Genomic DNA, 21808 nt, shown 5'->3' on the forward strand with positions numbered 1-21808 from the left:
CAATATACTGTGAGTGCCCCCTTAATACATTTAATACTTAATGACCAACTGTTTCTCCTGCTTCCTCCAAATTACTGTAAAGTTACTATTCCAAGGAGAGAAAGTAGCTTTTTATTCTGGCGAATACTGTGGCATTCATCGCTTTGAGTGAGAATGCAATCTGAAAGAGTTCATAATATTTCCTTTTCTAAAAGACAGCAAGTATTTGGAACCCTTTGAAATAAGGATAAAGCCGTAAGAGGGAAAAAGAATATCTGCTTTTTAGGTAGATCAGTCCAGTTATGGTATTAGTTCAGGTTTGGTGGGGGTGTCTTTTTTCTCAATTCAGTAAATACATATAGAACTCCATTGCAGAAATGTTGCAGTGTTTTTTCTTTCTGTTTATAAAAGCACAATTCCTTATGATGGAGGAGGGAGGGAACTGGTTTAGCAAAGGAGGTGTTGAGCCTGACGACATTGAAGTGAATGTGGATATTCATTTAGCATGGGACAGCTAGATGCGAACAGAGAAACATGTAAAATTAGTAGATTGCTAGAGATTTGGGCTTGCAAAAGAAACAAGTAAATTGTTTGTGAGTTGAAAGAACCCAAGCTCGCAGACTTGAGGAAAAAATTGCCTTTAAAAAATTCAAAAAGGTGTTGATATAATGAAATCTCTTTTGAAGATTATTCTGGAGGCAGGTTACAAAATGTAGAACATAAATGATTTTTACTCACACCACTATTGCTTCAATAATTGACTTTAATACTGTTGACATTATTTGTGGATTGAATGCCAGCAATTTAGACAATAGATAGTATCAGGTGCTAATGGATCAAACATAATTACTCTAGATGAAATAATTTTGCGCAGTTTAGCAAAATTGTTTCAATTATTTATTCACTGTAAAAGCAAACTTTGACTAAAGGTAAAGATGTTAAGCTTTCTCCTCTAGGGGCATTGCATGCATTTCTGAGTCATATTTTTTTTCATAGCAACCTTTTCTCTGTAGCCGCTTCTAGTGCAAGTTATTACAATTCGCTTTGCATAAGTTAGGTCATATGAAGTTCAGCTGTAGGTGTGGCCGCTGTAGTAGATTGGGGGACAGTCTTAATAGATCCGTTTCATTAATTAAGTCATGCATTTTTTTATTAACAAAACCTGTATGTCAGGTTTAGCCAGCTGGGAGCTGTTCTCATGGTTGTTATCTTTGTCAGAAGGAATATTGTGAAAATAAGGAATTACTGTACATGCTTTAACTCCTGATTAAACAGAGGAATGATATCCGTTCACCACTGTCCATGAAACAATAACTTAGGGGCATATCATAAGCTTGATTCATACAGTATGATCTGTGCATTTCTCAGTAAAGAAACTCTGTACGTCGCATTCAAAATTTACCCTGAAGGGTTTGTATCATACTTATCCCATGGTTACTGAGGTAAAGGACAAAATTTTAAATATCTATCTCACTTCTTGCTTTTACTCTTGAACTTTTCTTCTTTTTATCCTTTTTTTTTTTTAATAAAGCAATATCTTCTGATATTGTTTCTCTTCTGGTGTTCTGTTCCCAGAAATCAGGAGGAAAAGTATTTAATTGTACTAGACACAGAAAAGAACAGCGTAAAAATACCCACTGTTAACTACGGCCTGTAGTTTCTTGATACATATAAATTCAAGTCATTCTTTACTAGACTGAGAAACTTTATGTTTTTCTCAAGAGGAAACATAATAATGATGTTTACTGTCACTAAAGGTTGAAATGGGGTGAGAGGAGCGCTCACCAAGGAGGAAGGTGAAAAGCCATAAATTTGTCCCTTATTTAAAGGATTAGGAAGAAGGATGGGAGCATTGCTCTCCTGTGATSATATTTTCTGATTTTCTTTTCATTTACTTCTTAGGTATACAGGATTTTAATTTTATCCAGTCTCATCTAACCTCAGATTCTGATGGTTACAATAATATTCTGTAACAGGGGTAATAGAGAGGTTGAGACTGACTCATTTTTTTTCATTTAGTTTCTCTTCCCTACTGTTTTTTATCCAAGAGAGTCATATGTCAACCTATTGTACTTCTTTCTCCTCAGTTTTGGAATACAATGTAGTAGTAGAATGAGGAATATCATGATGTAGGAATTCGTTTTTTCTACTTGAGCAATCTTACTTCCCCTATCAGAGGAAATTAAAATGTTGGTTGAACATGTATACGTATAGCAGGTAGTACTCATGCTGAATAATTATCTTGTTCTGTCAAGAAAAAAAAAAAAGGAGTAGAAGAATTAAACACTTCAGTGTTGGCTAGATTTCACAAGAGTTCCCATATTCATTCAATTTCCTTGTCAGGTTCTGAGAAAATAATTACTTCTTTGGTTCAGTGCAACCAATGCACTTCCTGCTACAGTATTTCACTTTTACCTACTGCTTATGGAGAAATGATATGCCAACAAAAGGAAAAAACTGCTCTTTTTTCATGAGAATTCCTGCGTCATTAAATTAATAGCACTGTTTTCCTATTTCCTCAAACTACTTTAAAGTGCATGACAATATTATTCTTTGACAGATTGTTTTTCACTATACTAATTATCAATACTCATGAGGGTATAGGAAGAAAGAGGTGAGAGAAAATGATTTAAAATTTTTAAGATACAAAATTTATTTCAGCATCTGTTTTGATCTTCTTTCCAACCTTTAAACCTTAGAGCTCTCTTTTCTCTGTTCCTTCTCCAGCAATGGCTAGTCTAATCTCTGACCTTCCAAGATGTATGTGAATCGTGCGATTCAGCTTGCAGTCCGTGTGCCATATCCAGCTAATGGTTACTTTTGTCTGGGAGGAAGCAAAGGACAACATTTTGGGTAACAAAGCTTCCAAACTAACTCTAGGTGAAGAGAGCGCCAGGAGACTGTGAAACGCTTATGCCTTTTGGTGGTCATGGTTGCAGTGGGGAGAAGGAAACTGCTTCTGTTGCTGAAACTGTAGTATTTGCTCCATAAGACTCCCAAGCCTGTATCTGTCTGTTGCAGACAGACATGCTGATGTGTGCTGCCAGCGCACTTGTGCAGTGAATCACCTCTTTTGTATCTTCCCATGAATAATATTTTGTGTTGAGGTCTGAACCAAGATGGAGGCCTCACATTTCCAGGCGCTCTACACATACAAAATGAGAAGCAATCCTGGGCCCCAAAAGCTTAGAATTTGAAGAAAGAAGAAAAAGAAAAAAGCAAGAGAAAGGCACTTCACTCCCATTTTCAGTATGGCAGGCTGCGGTTTGCATGTCGTGACGTGCTCTGTACCACACAGAAGATGGGAGATAGAATGGGGAATTTAAGACAGAGCTCTGATCCCCACTCCACTAAATCATTCCCCCAGCATGTGCCCTGTTTCATGCAAGCAGAATGGCCCAGACAAGTCTGCCCAGTTGCTTCAGTAAGCACTGGTACAATGGGGAAGCAGACTTCCCCCATATTAAATTTCCCAGGCGTTCCCTTTATCATTTAAGCCGTCATTTTAACTGCGTTGTTTCTTAGCTCTTAACTGTCCAGGGAGCTGTGTGATTTATATGAATAAGGGTTTGGCAGCCACGGCTACGTAAGACATAACTTACAAAGTAGTGCTACATTGCTATTGTGTCATTTACTAGTCTTTAAAGAGGTGAATTGCAAAGGGTGTATCTGCATAGTAGACCGAGGACCACATTGTTGTGTAGAAGCCGCCAAGATAACTTCAAATTAGACATTGCAGACATCTATACCAGTCTGGGTGAGGGCTCTTAAACTTTGGCACATGCAGCCCTGATAACTTATCAACAATTTTGGAGTGGTACATGTGAACCCATGTGCTAGGCTAGAATTTGGCCATCTACCTCACTTCTTGGCCCGGGAGACACCTGCCTTGGCTATAATCAGAGTTGCTTCAGTGTCCCAGTAACACCTAGGGCAAAAATTGGACAAAAATGTTCAAATGTCTCCTGATTTATTTTCTAGGAGCAGGGGGAAATAGTCTCCAAAAAAAAGTATATTTTAATTTAAAAGAAACCATCATCCAAGGATTTTTAACCACTTGAATCAGTAGCCAAAAAGGGAATGATAAGAGTGGCACATGACACTCCAGCTGTACAGAGGGTTGGTAGCTTAGGACTTTTCAGCTCATCCATGAGATCATCCTTCTCTCAAATTCCATATGTATTTGATTATTCCATCTTTGAAACATGTTTCTATTCTTTATATGTCTTTTAATTGCATTCTCTTGGAGACACTCTTCTCTTCCATCTACTCAGCTGGATGCTTCTGGCCATGCTAGAAGGCAGGGCTGGCTTCCAGCCCAGTGTCCAAGACAGATTCATCTCTCTTCCCTTGTTCAGTGGGGAATTTAATCACAATAGCAAATCAGGACAACCATAAAATTCATGATCACGTCTGATTTATAAAGATAACATTCTATTAAATAGAAAATGTTTTCTAAGGTTATTAGCAACAATTTTTCTTTAGCTGGTCATCATTCCTGAATGGTGCCGCATGCCTTAATGCTTGCTTGATTTGTATACCTTTATCTATATATATTTAATATTATGATCATCAGAAACAATTACTATTAATTTGAGATCTCCTGTCCCATTTGGGTATCTTTACTTGTAGCTGGAAGTCATTTTTCCAGTCTTTATTTTTGAAATCTATTGAATGGCATTGAAAACACTAAAGAGGTCATTAAAACACTGAGAAAAAAAATAATGTTTATACTTCTAAGAAAACATTTTCAATGATTCACATTTTGGAAACTGAAACACTATCAATGCTTTATTCCCAAATTATTTTCCAAGAAAAAGCTTGGATCCACTAGTGAATCAGTTTCTTCAGCATACACAGGCTCATACTGTGGTTCATGCAGAGAGTGCTGGAAGACTGTGTTGGGGGAAGGGGTCTTCAATTCTGTTATATCAACACAGAGGCATGAAATAGGTCTGTGTAGTCTCCTGGGAAATGTTTGGATCTACCTGACTGTAGCAGGGAGGTTCATGAATAGGAGGACCTTCTTTGAGGATAAGGATAAAAATGTTTGTCTGTTTAGAGATCTAGACAAAGTGCTTTGCACAAAAAAAAAAAAAATAGAAAATAGAAATCTCAATAAAATTAATTAGCTGAGAATTTAACTACTGATTGTTAGCTGAGAAATATCTACTCTAAGATGAATGTCTTCACGGTAGTGAAAAGTCCCTAGATCTTAATACAGCTATTTAAACAGGTTGTTTTTGCCTATGAAAAGCTAAAAATCCTAGGCCATTTTATGTGAGTGAGAGTTAGGAATTTTACAGAAACCAAAGCTGTGTAAGAAAATCTCAAATGTGCACCTGCATAACAGGTTTTGAGCAAGTCTGGCTCAGTATCTACTACTGCCCTATAAAGGGCTGGGTTCCTTGATGTATATTTATAGCTGGCATTTTATCAAGGAAATAAATTTTGCTTTCTCTTTATTTCATGGTATATGGAGTGAAACTACATTTTCTGTGTTCAAAGGCTTGATTTAAACACATTACATTATTAAGTACTTTTGCATATGACTAGAATTGTGACTGTACAAATTATTTATGCAGAGAGAAGCAAGATAAAGTTTCTTTCAAGAGTTCTTAAACATATCAGATTGATAACAGTCAAAACACCTTTACTGCCATTAAATATTTACCAAGACTTGGCTTTTGGAAGAGGGGCAGTTTAGTGCAGTGTGTTTGGCTCCATGCAATGCTATTGATTAGCTATCAGAAGGACATAGTTAATGGGTAACTTGAGGTATTACAGAGCACTCCACATTCTTGTCAAGTCTTTTCTCTGAAGATGACCTAAAATAAAGTCAGTTACAACTGGCATTCACCCTGCCWCAGATTGCACAAGCTCACCTACGGTATGAACAAAAGGTTCAGAAGAATCAGTTGACCAGTGCTTAAGCAATCCTTTCTAGTAGTTGTTGTCATCGCTGCTGGACTTTAGAACTGAACGTGTTTACATTTAATTACAAAGAACACACAGTTTACATCGGACAGTAGCTATCAGTATCGAATCAGAATTGATTTCCGCTCTCTTTCTCAAATTACTGTTTCCTTCAAACTAATTAAAAAAGGCACATAACAAAATGACTCATATAAATTTTGAAGCAAAGTAAACAGTATTCCCTGGAGACAAAAATAAAAGTCAATAGCACATAGTTATTATGTTGAACTTGTTTTCAGGTCATTTTGGTGTCTGTGTTAGGATAGACAGCAGTACTGTCAGATTTATTTATATGGATGCATATATGAAATATCACTTTTCACTATATATATATAGATACTTCTTCAGTCTTCAGTTCTTATTCCTTTTATCTGAATTGTTGCAGTTTATTTGGTACAACAGATGATTCACTTGTATAGACACAGTAGATTTTGCAGGAGAATTTTGTTCATTTCCAAAGAAAAAGATTGTGTGTAGATCACTTGTAACATGGAATTCAGAGGCTGTTGTCATTTCCAATGACAAGCTGTACAAGGAAAAAGTTGATCCTGAAAAACCTACTCAGGAGGCCTAGTATTCATCTATGCCGTAATATCACAGTCCCTATATAAGATACAGTGTCCAGAATGAAGCTCTTGAAAAGGATCATCAAAAAAGTAAAAGGTAATTCATAAAGCATCAATCATCTATTTTCCACCTGCTCCAACGACTGTATTATTCAAGTGCACAACAAAAGCTATTGCTTTCTTATCTATGTTTAGTATTTTGGGAAAAAAATACACTATTGTTAAAACCAAAATTGTCAAAAAGATTTGCAATGTGTAAAAAGTAGCTCTCTAACTCTTAGGGCAAGATCCTCAGTCTGTGTTTGCGCTGTCTCAGTSCGTGTTTCAGCAAATCCCTGACCTAGTTGTTTTCCCTCCTGGCCCATAGCCAGGATCGCCACCCCCCTCCCACACCCCTGCAGTGACCCATGTCGATGAGTGGCCTCCAGCGGCCATCAGAGAGGCTTGGGCTGCCGGTCATCTCGGAAACGCAGAAGGTGGGACAAGATCTAGTCTTGGAGCCACTGGTGCCCCTCCTCCTGCCTCTCTCGCTCAGCTGAGCCAGGACTTGTTCTCTTGCAGTTAGCACTTCCTAGGAAAAATGCTCAGGGTTTTCTGACATGCTGCGAAGTATGGAATTGTTGGCATCATCTTAAACATCCTTTATATTCAAATACTGAGGTCACTCTTGATGACCAGTTCTGTCTTCGATTAATAGATAAGATTGCCTCTGTATTTGCAGTATTACCTAAACAATCTATTACTGTTGAGAGTAGCTACAATATTGCAAATACTAAGTTAAAGTTATTTTGTTAACTAAAGTCATTGGCAAATATTTAAGGATGACCAAAGTATATAATTGACAATAAGGAGCAGATAAAAGATAACTGAATTATTTCCTGTAAGTTCTAATGTGCTAAAGAAAGCTTTGTACAATACAGAATTATTTTTWAAAAATCAGATTAACTTTAATTTTACATCATTATAAGCAAGGTTTCAAAGATAGTTGAATGGGAATGGCTAGATTAAAATATAGTCAGAGCATGACGGGAACATTTTACTGCAACCTGAGTTTTATGATTAACATACAGTCTAATAAAACAATGAAGAGCATCTGCAATAGTTGCTGTTGCATTGTAGAGAAAGCAGTCTCCTAATTTGTGGAAAATAATCGAAACCTTTGAATAAGTGTGTGAAGTAGTTAACACACCTCTAGTGTGGAACAATGAGGACCTATGATGAATGTTAACATGTGCCTTGTGATGTTTAGGATTAAAATATAAGGTCTATTGTAGTTTCCTCTATAAATTCAGATTTGTGGGACAAAAAAGAACATACTAGCTGAGTTGTCATCTGCCACATTAGCAATTAATCAACCTGAGGCTATAGAGGGTCTTGATTTTGGATACTGCTGCATCTACTTATATGTGAGAGAGCATCATATATGTTCTCAGGAAATTCAGGAGCATTTCTCAGCCACAAGCAGTTATCAGGTTTTGTGCAGCCAGACAAAGAGCTGAAAAAGCTCTCTCAAAATCTTCCTTCTGCTTATCAGCATCATTTGTGTTTTGCTTGGATTCTGCTTCAACCATCGTTGTTTATCCATGCTCTATTGTGCTGCATCTAAGACTGTTTTAGCAGTGACAAGTATCTTTTTCACTAGTGGAGCTCAGACCGCCAGCAAAGGTCAGTAGTATAATTGTCCTCATTTTAAAGGCAAGAAAATGAATGACTTTAAACCAGATTTGTTGGAGAGTTGAAGTTCTAAGGAAGAGGACAGTCAGTTCAGATTCACACTGTACGTAATGTTGAGCCTACGCTTAAGTTATATGGTGTCCACACTCTTTGGACATTTACACAGGTTGCAGATGTTGTCTAGATCATGTCAGTGGAGAAGCCTGGAATCATTTACTGCTCACTGTTGGTCCAAATTCAAATGTAACTGAATTTGGATGGTATGGATAWCCACAAGGTTATTCATGATTGGCTATTGTATGTCAACCTGTAGTCCTGTAAAACTTTAGTTTGTATCACCAACCAACACAGAGAATAGAATCAGTAGTGGACTCATCCTTGAGTCTGATGAAAGAATATGAAGTAGAGAGGATACCTGAGCTTATCCTAGGCTAAGAATATATGGATTCACCACACATGAGATAAAGACACTCTCTGGATGGACCCTTAGAATGCACAGAACATATTCTGCATTATATATGACATACATTACTGTTATAATACTGTACAGTGTGTGGCCTCTGCCCTGTAATGGAGTCTAACACAACTGCTGCTACCTAGTTGAATTAGTGAGTGATGTTCGGAGGGTTGATGTGACCTTAATGCTTGTAATTGCAGAGGAAAGCACATAATCACAGGCTAGTAAAATATTTGTCTATGGTAGGGTAATTCCATCTAGTTGCCTGTCTAACAGCTGTCAAATGCACTCACATGTGATGCAAACTCCACCATTATATTTGCTGCGTTGTGCAGCAAGGCCAGCTTAGTGTCAAAGTCCTTGTAGATCATATGAGTTTTGTTTTTTTTTTTTTTTTTTTTTTTGTATATCGTCTGATATCGTTGCATCACAGTATCTGTTAAAAGCACCTCTGCAGCCCTGCAGCCCTGTTCCCAAGTCATCAGTGCTGGCTAGCCCATGAGTACTCTTCATGCCCTCTTCCAAACTGCCCTGGGACAGGTTGAGGTCTGAGAGATCTCAGAAGCTTGAATATCAGACACATTTGTGGTGAAAACCAAGGTCAAACATATATGCCTTTGGAAACATAGGGCGTAATGTTTGTCACCAGGTTCGGTATGGGAGAGAGCAGGAATRTTGTTTTTCTTTCCTTTTTCTTTTTAGTTCTTTAGATGGAAGATTTCTCTGAGCTGTTCTGTAATAGCTTTAGGTGGAAAATCATTTCCCACCTTCCAGCAGAAGTATGCTTGGCAAAGAAAGAAGTAGTAGAAGAGCAGCACTTCATACAGTGACTTTCCAAAAGCCAAAATCAAATCCCTTGGGAACACTTTTAACTGATTAAAAAAAAAAGCAGACTTGAAGTTGCTCTGATTAGAGCACTGAAGAACCTCTGGCTATCTGGCTGTTCAGGAGTTTCCTGAGCGACCTAATCACGTAGGACTTTTTCCTCACCTGTCTGGACTCAGTTCAGGTGGGACCATTGATTGCAGCTGTCAGATCCAAGCTCTAGTGAGAAAGAGTATGACCCATATTGCCCTAGAAAGCCAAAAGACTTGTTATTTTTATGAACTGTTCTTCGGGTCAGGAATTCACATTTATTTTTGGTTTATAGCATCAGTATTGTTTTACTGGACAGTATTAATTTCCTGGACTTTAACAAAGGAATTTCAAGTTAATAAATATCAAAAGTGACTAAATAAAGTAGTTTTACCCAAACATATACCATGTGATTGGACATTTTGGGGAAAAAAAAGCATTAAAACATATGTAACCCTGCCTTTATCTGGGTGAATCATGCTGGCTTGCAAAATAATTCACATCAGAATCTATTCAAATATGATCATTTTAAGATAAAACCTGTAATGCTAATATTGCCTGCAGTATTGTTCTGGGCCAATACTTTCTGAAGAGGCCAAGTCATGAAGGACCAATATTTTTAGAATCTGTATTTTTCATACCTTGGAATATTTGTGCTCTCCTTTTTTCCTTCTTTTTTTTGAAAAGCAGGAACCCATATATCCACTGAAGATTTTGTGGGCAGCTATTAAAATATTTTTATTATTAATGAATCCATTCTATGCATTTTCTTGTCCCCTTATAAATATTTATATTTTCAATATGTCTTCATTTAATTGAAAGGTTCTTTGCATTATTTTCAGACAACCTCAGGTAGCAGGTGTAATGACATATCAACACTCTGACCTTTGAGCTTCTGGATTTCTATTAGTTCCTTCACGTTTTGCTTGTACACCTATATTGTATTTTGTTTGTATACGATTTTCCTGTATAGCTTTATGGAATGAAGGGTGTTTCCTGTACAAAAGGCTAAATAAATTGGAAAGAAAGAAAATACGCTATTATCTACTAGCACCTATTAGCATTATGCAGAATGTGTCTTGAGTATTTTAACCAATCTGCACTGCTTCTACAAAACCACAATTGAAATAATGTTTGATATCTACATGGTCGGTCACAGAGGTTTTTTCAGTTGCTTCTCATTACTTAATTTACCATTGTTAGTGAATTTACCATGATTAGCGGATCCAGGCATATTTGTTTCTCTGACTCTTATAAATCTATTGCTTCAAATCCCTATGCAATTTAATTTCTAATTTCTGATCTTCCTTTGACTTGTCCAGATTTTTCTGGCACTCAGGTACAAGGCATCCAACTAATTGCCTTGTATTCTAATTTGCGCAGCTGTATTCATTGTTTATATCTGTATACATTGCTTATATGTGAAAGATTGTTAGTTTCATGATTTATGATTTCATATCTCCATGAGCATACCTCAAACTCATTTGTAAAACTGAATTGGTTGGATATACACCTATCACACTTTATGTGACATAGTTGGTAAGAGTGTCTCACTTGTTGCCTGAGTATGATCAAAAGAGTAAGTTCTAAATGTGTTTGCAAGAAATTGTTGATATTATGGTGAAGGACACAGTGGTAAAACTTAAATGTTGGCAGGTAACCTATTTATATCTACTATGGAGAGGCTGTTTAAGACACAGTGTATTCTAGCATAGGTGTTACTAGCTTCAAGAAATATTTAGTTTCCTTTCACAAAAATACGGACAGTTGATTAACATGTTCAAATCATTTGTATTTCTAATCAAATCCAGCTCATGTAATTATTTCTTTCTAGTACATTGTAGCACTTTTATTCCTGTCACTGTATTGAAAAATATGATATTTTACAGATAAACCATCTGTAGTTGACAAATCTGCTCACTAAAAGTGCTATGTAACATGAGGTGAGAACGCACTTACTAACTTGCACTGATTAATTCAATTTTATATGAATCACAATACCCACTTGCTGCTGTGTATCCCAAGGAAATGATGCTCAAATTCAGTAGAGATTGTATCTGGAAGATGTTACAGTTGAAAAGTACTGTTTTTTTCAATTTTCATTTAGCAATAAGATTTTTTGCTACTTTTTAATTCTAATAKCTCTTATACACTATATGAAGTCTTCTATGAAAACCTTTGTTTTTTATCACTTTTGAGATAAAGCATGTTCTTCTATTACCACACATGGATCCGTATATCATAACATTAAAAGTCCTGATTAACCTAAGTGTAATACTCTTGCAGCATTAATCAGAAAGTTAGTAAAATATACGATTTTGATTTTCCAGCTTGCATGAGTCCATGTCTCAAAGAATGAGCCTGAAAGATCAGCTTACCTGCACTTTTGGTGCTTCTGAAAGTGGTCTGAAAAGCAGGGAGGACACTGTGACCCTCCTRTATCGCCAGGTGGAAGAACTGAGAGCCCAACTGCAGCGAGCCCAGTTGCAGCAGAAGGACACGGAACTGGAGCTTCAGAAAGCCCTGGAGGCTTCACGGGAGGCTGATGACAAAATTCAGAAGTAAGTCCTTTGCTTTTTCCTAGGAAAAAAATCAGTGGATAGCTAAATGAAATATTGCTGCTTCTGGGAGTCTTCATGGACTGTCTCTTCTTTCCCATCATAAGACTCCCTACTGAAAAAGCTATTACACTTCCAACTTGCTCTGCTGAAGTCCTTCTTGTCATAATTGTTATTACTAGCATATAAGCTTTTGAAATTCTGGTTGTTGGGACATAGGCAGCTGTGTACACCCTGCTTTTTTATAGACTAGCCCTTCTATACCCACATTTCATCTGTCAGCTGCAAAATACCCTTTTCACATTCTTCTAAGACTCTCAATGCTCCCCCAGACAAAGTGTTTCCCTCATTTCATATTTGTCTTTAAGTTTTATGTCTGAAGTTATTTTCCAGAGCAGCTAGAAATTGGCCTATAATATGGTATGACCAAAAGTTCAAGCTGTTTAGAAGAATAAACAAACTGCTTAGTATTCTCATTTAAAAAAAAAAAAAAAACTTAATATCTTTAATTTATTTGTAACTAGGTAGTTAAGATATATATATATGAAAACACATATTTTCTGACATCATTTTAAAATTCCTTGTGGTTGTTTGATTCAGTTCTATATTCTGAGTTTATATCTCCAACTGAATTTACAACAATTTACCAATTTCTTGATAAGTTAGTGATTAAAATCATTAAGTCAAGCTGTGATTAAATTATAGTACTACTAATAATAATGGATAAATCTTTCTACTTTTCTGTGCATGTTTGAAGCTGTTTTGTTTCATTTCATTTTCTTTATAAAGACGTACTAAGAGTAGACTGGGAATATTGAAGAGAAGTTGTTTTTTGCTTTTTTTTTTTTTTAGAGAAATAGTCTTGTTTAATCCCATGTAAACAGGGTGACTTAATAGAAGTGCAGACAAAACCTGAATTAAAGTAGTGGTGATGGAGTGGTATAGTGAAAAGTATTTATGTCATTTAATATGCTCAGCTACTTGGGAAAATTTTGATCAGGTTAGTTTTCATTATTTCTAAGATCAGCCCACTGCGCCTATAGCGAAATTAAACAATTGAGTGAAGTCTTTTGATGACAATAGCCGGCCTTTTTTATCAAGAAACTGTGGAAATGCTCTGTGCGTCTTCCCAGCACCCAGAGTCATCCACCCCCATCTTATAATTCAACCTGCAAACAGATTAAGCAGCTGAGTTTGTGGAAAGTGTGTTTACTTTGAGCTAAGAACCCTTGTGTGACACTATAGAGATTCCTCTGACACCTCTGGGAGAACTACACAGACAGTCCTTACTCATCATCAGGGAAACCAGGCTGAGAATTCCTAATTTCTTTGTAACCTCAACTGCTTTATACGAATCAGTGTTTGGCAATTAGGCAGGAACTCATTTGTTAGCTTGGCTTTTTATTTTGAAGATGTAGGATGTTCTACATTTCAAAGAGGAACTGCAAATTTTAAAACTTGGCAACTGAAAGGCTTTCTTGGAATTAATTGTAGTAATATTAATTATTAGCACGGTCTTAAAAGTGCGCTTGTTGCGATTTGAAATGTGAAACTCCAATTCATAGCCTAAATGTGATTCCAAAATGTCTGTCCACCTTTTTTTTTAAATGACCAAGCACAAATTAATTTTGACAGATGGTACGAGTATTTCAGCAGTGTTAAGTAGTTATAGCTTAAAATAGCTGTTAAGTAGTTTCTTAGTATTAGTCAGTGAAATGCTTGGTTAATGCACTAACAATTAAAAAACAGAAGAGAAAAATCATTATGAACTTCATTAAAAAAGGACATAATTAGAATAATTTAAAACTTTGAGACAGTATTTGAGACAGTGAGCCTGTTTGGGCATCTGTGTCATTCGGTAGTGTTTGCTAAGCCTTTGATAATCTGTTTTCTGACAACACTGCGGAAATTTTTAGATGTTCTTAAAAACTTCAGTGTTTATAGTCCATATCACATGCTGAATCGGAAACAGTTTTGTTTTCTCCATGATATCTCCATGATTTTATCTATTTAGGTATTCAATAAGGAGTTTACCTGCTGCAATTGTTGCTCTCAAAGGGAGCGTTCCTAGCCAGAACGGCAGTGCTGTGTTTTGCATAAGAGCACAAAGCATCTAAGAAATTTCTGGATCCCATCCCACATGAAACAGCAGCTGTGAGCCAGAAGGGGGATATATTGGAATCTGTCTGTAGTGAACTTGGCTATAGTAAAATTCTGTTCGTACTAAAGCGGAGGGAACATCTCGCAGCAGCTCATTGCAGTGTGATAAGTGAATTGCAACCGTGTACACTCGCTGGAGAAGATGGTTCACAGTCCCAGCAGGGCTGGTGGTGTGAAAGAGAAAATACTCCTGGTCAGAGAGCGGCCCCACAGCTTTGTGCAGCTTTAATGTGCATCTATTTTGATTTTAAATAGCTAACAGGATGCATATCTGACTTTGAAGAGCGCAATCTTGTAGTTTAATATTGTAGTTTAGAGAGCAAGTACAAATTTTGACTGTGTGCTGTTTGTAAAAATATACATATTTACTAATACATCTGGGGTGTATATATTATATATATACACACATATTCAATGGGAGATTATAACAATCTGTGGGGTGCTAAATATATATCATATTCTGCAGAGTTGCTATAACTGAAATTTTCTCCTTTTTTTTGTTATTGTTTATATCTCTGTTCCAAACAAAGGATTAGGGCAGTGGCATGCAATTTTCTAGGAGTGCTGGCACAGAGCCACAGGCCCCCTGCAAGTTTGTCCTGCCCGAGGAGGCTGGAGCCAGCTGGTGCAGCCCCAGAAGGGAAATGGGGTTGACCTGGAGAAGGTGCCTGCCTGGAAAAGCCTGTGAATYAATTAGTGTTTCTGCCAGCAAGAGCTGGAAGAAGCGAGATATTCTAAAAGTGTCCTTCCTGCTGCAACCTCTGGGACTGAGGAGTGGCTACTGGTGTCAGTGAGATCAGAGGAGRTTACAGTGTGATACTAAATCAATATTAGCCAATTAATCGGTAAAGGTGGAGGCCATTTTTCATGTATTTTTTCCAGGGACGATAGCTTGGAAGCTGGGAGAAATCTTAAATCTGAAGTTTCTCTATTGAAGGTTTTTATTTTGTATTTCAGTCTAATAATTCTAGTCCAGTAAAATTTAGCTTGGTGTGTGTGAGCCCTGTCATGCTTGCACTCACAYGGCTTCTGTGATAGCAGAGGGAGGACGTACAGAATTTCTGTGTAAACCTCTAAAAGCAAACACGAGCCACAAGATAATAGTGCAATGCTAGAATATGCATATGTAAAAATAGGCACAAATGTGCTAAGCATACTGCTTGGACACTTTGCCAAGCTACTTCTTACTGTCAAGAAAGAAAATGTACTGAAAGTGATGTATAATAGAAATTCTGACATGATTTATCCTTAACCGTTTATTGAAGAGATCTYTTTCTTTTGATTTTGTATTTGTTTGTATTGAAGGGGAAGTCAGGGAAGTTGTAGATACAGTCGACAAAATGCAAGAGGAAATTAAGCTATCCTGTGGATAAGTAGATAATTTTATCAAAGGAAATTATTGTCTCTCATAAAAGAAATATTACCTTTAATAGCAGTCGTTTGCTCTACCTCTTTTTTTTTTGATAGCCTAACTTTCATTGTTAGTGTTAGATCGCACTTATTTCTCACTGTTCCTGGGTTTCCTCCAGCGTTTCTGAGCACGCTTTCTGTGCTTCCCTAGTTGTTCACTTAATTTCTTTTCTTAACTGATGCTGTTAAACAAGTCCACCAGTGAGAAAGACAAATATATACCGTTCTTCCCAGTATTTCACTTATTTGAAAATGATGCTGAAATGAAAAAAAAAAAAAATAAGGAGCATTTATTAAATGATCAGAATCATCATCTTCTTCAAGGTGAAACAAAAGTGCCTTCGGAGGACAGGAATTGTRTGCATTCCGCATCCATGGCTGGGACTCTCTCCAGTGCCCGCTGCTGGGCCTAATCTTCCCCAGCATGAGCTGAGTGGTGTAGTTCAAGAACAAGAAAGAATCTTTGAATAATCTCGCCACAATGTGAGATGACCCTCTGACAGGGCACTGACCAGATACACATATGGGTTTGGGGAAGCCGCTCTGATGCTCTTTTTTAACACAGCTGTGAGAAGAATGTGGCTTAGACCTGCTGGTCTTTCTGGAGCAGAGCTGGCAAAGGAAACCATGAGGAGAAGGGAATTTAACACATGGGTGTAAGAGAGTCCGCTTCATTGATACGATCTGAGGGGAATGTCTAATGACTGGAAGAATCAAACTTGGCAATGAAAACACAAAGCTCTTTTCATCAATTCAAACGCAGGCTCTAAAGCTGCAGATGGTTACCTCCAGCTTTGCCTATTCAGCGTGGGGTTGTATAAAATGGCACTTTGGTGAATACTAATAGATCAAAACAAAGATTTAATAACATAAAGATGTGGTTTTCATTTTGAAATGAGGATACAGGTCAGTGTCTCAGAAAAGGGTAAAATGAGTATCTTTATATACAGGTCTAAAGTCCTTGGAAATTTCTAACTGCAAACATGGTATCTTTAATGCACAGATTGTATTCAGTACAGCATAGCTATGTGGGGAGCAAACTAAAAGCAAGTTTTCTGAATTATTATACTGACAGAACTGCTTTCCGACATGCAAATGTCGTTAGCTAGTTATCCCTCCTTTAAAATCATACCTACGTATATTTGGTTGAAGAATTAGCTTGTATGCTTTCAGTCACTTGTTATAAATAAGAATGAAGCCAGTTAATTAGAAATTGCAGGCAGAAACACTGCACAAAATAAATAAGTTGTACATTCACTGGGTTGCAAAGCTGTTTGTTTTGGAGGAACCATCAAATGCTAAAGAACTCAGTTGACTTTAAATTTTRAATTTTAAATTTTAAATTTTAAAGATACACTTGTGTAGTTTTCATCTTTTAAAACACTAAATATAATTTGGCTTGTTATTGTTAAGCTAATACCTTTAGATGTTCAGATTCTGCTATTAAAATCTGKTTTTTTTTTCCTTACAAAAGTGTATTCTGGAACATGTTAGATCAACACATTAACTGCTGGAGACCAGAAGTACAACTCTGTAGATATTAATAGTTTCACTGATTTGTGTCAGTAGATAATTCAGCAGATGTCAAAAGTGATTTTGCTTTTAATGAAAAGCACTATGCTGTCTGCTGCTGTGAATTTCTGCAGGAGCTGAATAATTGGTCATCTTTTAATATCACATAGGGAAAAATTTAATTGGTGATGGCATTTTGAAATGGTAAGTTTGTCCTGATGTTTTGTTGAAGAATGTAAATATAAAGCTAGTTTCTCGGTTGCAGTAAATTGGCTTAGCTCTATTGTGTTCAGTTACATTCATTTGTCCCAGTTAAGGACYTGACCTGTAGTTTACTGCGAAACAGATGCTGGTATGTATATTCAGACGACAACTGAGGGCAAAGTGCTAATGATCTTTTACTGTTATAAAAAGCAAGAGAAGTCAGTGGTTAGGAGCGTCTGTATGGAAGAAAACTAGTGGGAGAGAGAAAGAGGAAACTCATGTAGCAGTCTAAGACACCAGTGAAAATTAGCAATAGCTCTGGACTTTCAGGACTGGATCAGAAATTCTTAAAGGAGATTCAGCATGAAAAAAAAGATGCTTCATGAGGACTGATGTGCCGGCTGCTTCATGCAATGATTAGAAGCAGATTATGAGCTCCATGGGGCCCATAAGAGATATATAGTCTCCGCAGGCGGGGTTTTATAGTGTTTAGGAAACCCACGCTAGCCAGATGGAAGATTCCCAGACACGCAAAACTACCACATACCCTAAAGAATTCTGCCGAGTGTAGCACAGCTGATGCAAAGTTTCTTTGGCATGCRAGGCATGAGTAGGATCATGAAAAAGTCTGAAATAAAAACTCTAGTAAGAATCATGTATATGAAAATATTACCATTAACTATAGTAGCAAGTGTGAAATTACTGGATTTGGGAGCAATAGGTTTGGAGATACTCTGATTTAGGGATTAAGTCTAATGAGGAATTAAAGCTAATTGAAATGTGTGAAGGAAGTTGTGTGATCTAACTGAAAGCAGTTCGTAGTACAGACAGAATTTATTTAGGTACTTAAAACTCTATAGTAAAGCCAATGACTCTCAAAAAAAAATCCCTTTAGACTGCACTAGTATGCATGGTAACAAGATGCATTATAAAGTCATGCAGAGATACCTATTTGTTGTAATAAAAGAACTGAGTAAATCAGTGAGATTATGTTTGACTTCAGAGGAACTCAACAAAGCTATAACCAGAAACTTATTTAACTCTATGGAGGAAATAATATATTGGACTGGAGTTCAAATCTGAGGAGAGCTGAACAAATTAAATCGCTTGTGGCATGATCTGACTGTTTGAGGTATACAATGTTTTGTGTCACTAGGCAGATCTTGTTTTCCTTGGTATGCCTAAGGTATTATTCATGCTGCACAAAGGGAAATAYATCACTTCTGCAAAACTTTAATATATTTTGCACATTGAATTATATTATCTTAATTGGATAACACTGCACTTGCCAATTTGAATTGAATACTCCAAGTTATGGTCCATTTAGAATATGCAGACTGTGATGGCGGGAATGGYTGGTGCTACTTACCATTAATACCAGTTACTTCTTGGCCCAAAGAAGAGAGGATGTACATTAGCATAAACAGAAAACTTCCAATTGTAAAAATACAAAGCACACAACTTTGTCATTTTTCCCAGTTTCTTTGGAGGCACAAACTCAGAGAAATGTGCAAAAGAGAGTAATGCACAAGGGTTGAGCTGAGATCAACACACAGCAGGGTCCTCAGCTGTGTCGTTTCAGAGGCTTCTGTGGTGCCTGTGTCCCTCCCTCCTCTAAGCATTTGCTTGGGAGTGGGAAGGGTCATCCAGGATGTGACAGAAAGGAGCTGAGTTTCAATCTTGTTCAAATCTCTCATCTCTTAAGGGGCTGTTTTAGCTGTTTGGCTTGGATGCTCTCCTTATGTTGAAGCAGAAAAATAAAGGTGGATGAGAGAGCAGTGAGTGGGCTAATTACCTCTGAGAGCTGAGATCTGATCCTTTCCTCTAGGACTTTCTCAGTCCTAGAAAAGTCCAGTTTTATCCAGTCCACTGAACACAAATATGGAGACAGTTTTGGAAATGATATCSCTCGTTTTCCAAGAGAGGGCCTTTGATCACCACCCACAGAACCATAACTTCAGGTCTAATAACATTTCACAGCTTCAAAATGAGAAGTGGAGAAGATCCTGCTGCCTCAGAGGTCAGAGATGTAAGTTAAAAGGTAGTTTTCCTCCACTTGACTGAATGTTCTACCTGGCAGGCAATAGGAATTTTTATCTTGTTTTCCAAAGGAAGAGTGCTAGCACCAACCTTATGTTTACCACCTTAACAAGAACAAAGTAGCCCCAGGTTCATTTTAGAGAAGGGCAATTTGGGGACCTCTTGGCAGCTTGTAGGAAGACAAACTGAGGGGCTAAGATGAAAAACAACAAACAAATAATGATAACAAAATCCACCATGGCTAGCTTAGCAATGCCCTTCTCCTGTGGCACTTGTTGCAAATCCCACCCCAAGGAGCTGCAGTGCTCTCCATGTACTGCAGGAAGACACTTAGGCACAGAACACACTCAGAGATCTAGAGCCCATTCTGAGAGCTGGGAAGATCTGGGGAATGTTCAAAATTGCTGAAGCTAAGACCCTTTTAGGACTAATGACTGTTAATTATTTTCCCTCTAAAACTGTCTTTAGCAGATCAGTTCAGGGTACTGATCTGTACTGAAAAGTCTCATACATTTAACAATCTATTAAATTGACAGCCGATCATGGAATRTGATTCTTCACAGATATTTTTGGTGTCATAAGTTAAAGCCTTAARCCTCTGACAGCTTATGATCACTGCCAGCATTATGTTCAGTGCTGGACTTAGCGGAATGAAGCAGGAAATCCCAGACAGAAGAGAAGTACAGATAAGTCTTCTGTGCATTCCTTGCACACCCAGGCCATCCACTGGCTTCAGGGAATTTCACATAGATGAAGAATGCAAAATTTAGCAGATAGGCAGTCTAAGTTAGGTATTGACTTTCTTTGTGTAGCTATGATTTACATTTACTTAACCTCTGTATACTTATAGAGAGCTGTGGACTGGAGTGCAGCTATTGTTTTCTTGAAGTATGGGTAGTTACAATATAAGCACAAATATTTATCATCATTTGAATATTTATCATCTCAGTCTTTCAAGAAAATATAAGCAGTGCTCAAACTTCGTCTGTCAAACACTACAACGTATTCGGTGAAAGTCAAATGTTTTCAGAGTCAATATAGTCACAGCATCCCAGTTTTTGACCTGTGTGTTCATTTACAGTTTGCTTATAGCTGCTTCACAGAGATGGAAGTTTGTAGATTACAACATGGTTTTATTGATTTATCAGTAGCAAAATACACTGAGTATACTCAGTAAACTGGATCGGCTAGCTCTTGGTCTTGTATTGTATAATATCAGCTTGTTGTGGAATACTTCAGAGCAAAATCACAATATTGGCATAGTTAACATAAATGGTGTAAACCAGACTTGCAAAGACTAATATTTAGTAAGACCAATAACACAAACAAATTAGGTTTTGGAGTTGTTTGCCCARTGGGAAGAAGCATGCTGGAATAGTATTTGTAAGCGTATAACTAACCATGCTGTTACAAATTTTTAAATAATTTTTGAAGAGCAGACTGATTGCGGATTGAAGCAGATTGAAGAATGGTAGGAAAGCTTTTTTTTTTGAAACCTGCTTTTTTTTTTTCCTAAGCCAAAAAAATGAGTGCCCCAGTAAATAATAATTTACTTTAATATTTTATATCCAAATAAAATAGATCGTGGCGTTTACATTGCTGCTACTAAATAGTGTTTGGTTTGTTGCAAGAGTAATTTATTTGTGGCTTGGCTGAAGGAATAAAAATAAATTGTGGYTCTTTCTGTTAGTACTCATACTGTTTCTCAACATATGCAGAAGGCTGAATGCTGTAAATGAATGTGCAGAAGCTCAACTAAAACCTCAGACTTACAGAAGCTTCTGAATTGCATATTTCTAATTCTGATTTCTAGAATAGTTCTTTATAACATCAAATGGAAATAACTGACTAGACCCAATTCACAAAAGCATTTAATTTTAAGCAAACTTGAAATCATTGAAAATGTTTCTTTACTTAAAATTAAGCATGCTGYTACTGAAGTAGGAGCTAGTTCTCCAAGTGAAAAATAATTCTCTAATCTAATACTGAATTATTATAGACATAACCAGATTTTTTCATGTAGGTACTATTTTTTAAATGTAATTATATAGAGAACTGAACTATGTGGAGCTCATGAGCAGTACATCTTTTATATTTCTATTTTTTCTATTTTTTCTATTATTTTGTAATATTTTCTATATTTTTGGAGGCTTTGCCAACAAAAAATATCTAAATTACCCTTTGAATGGGAGACACTTTAGATAGAGGAGATGTGTGTTTTGCAATTGCACTTGTTTAGCACTTTACTGTGTCTCTCATGTGACATACTTTTTTATCAGCTTAGTCCTTTATTTGGTAAAATAGTAAAGTAAATCATTTTAAGAATGTAATAGTTGTGCATCTGGTAAAAATGATATCCTAAGTGGTGAACGCAACACAAAATACATCTCACAAGTCTCCAGCTTTAAACACCGAGA

The 21808-nt window shown here is 36.9% G+C and overlaps 1 protein-coding gene across 6 annotated transcripts in view; it reads left to right on the plus strand.

The window, feature by feature from the left end:
* Window positions 1–21808, plus strand: part of MIPOL1 (mirror-image polydactyly 1) — a 168358-nt gene that overhangs the window by 136540 nt on the left and 10010 nt on the right. For all 6 annotated transcript variants that reach the window (XM_026051823.1, XM_026051824.1, XM_026051822.1 and 3 more), the window contains one exon: window positions 11838–12068. In XM_026051823.1, coding sequence (XP_025907608.1) covers window positions 11838–12068 — 231 coding nt within the window. The remainder of the gene's footprint in view (window positions 1–11837; window positions 12069–21808) is intronic.

Source organism: Nothoprocta perdicaria, unplaced genomic scaffold (assembly GCF_003342845.1).
Source record: "Nothoprocta perdicaria isolate Ctin4 unplaced genomic scaffold, notPer1 scaffold_8, whole genome shotgun sequence".
NCBI lineage: Eukaryota > Metazoa > Chordata > Aves > Tinamiformes > Tinamidae > Nothoprocta > Nothoprocta perdicaria.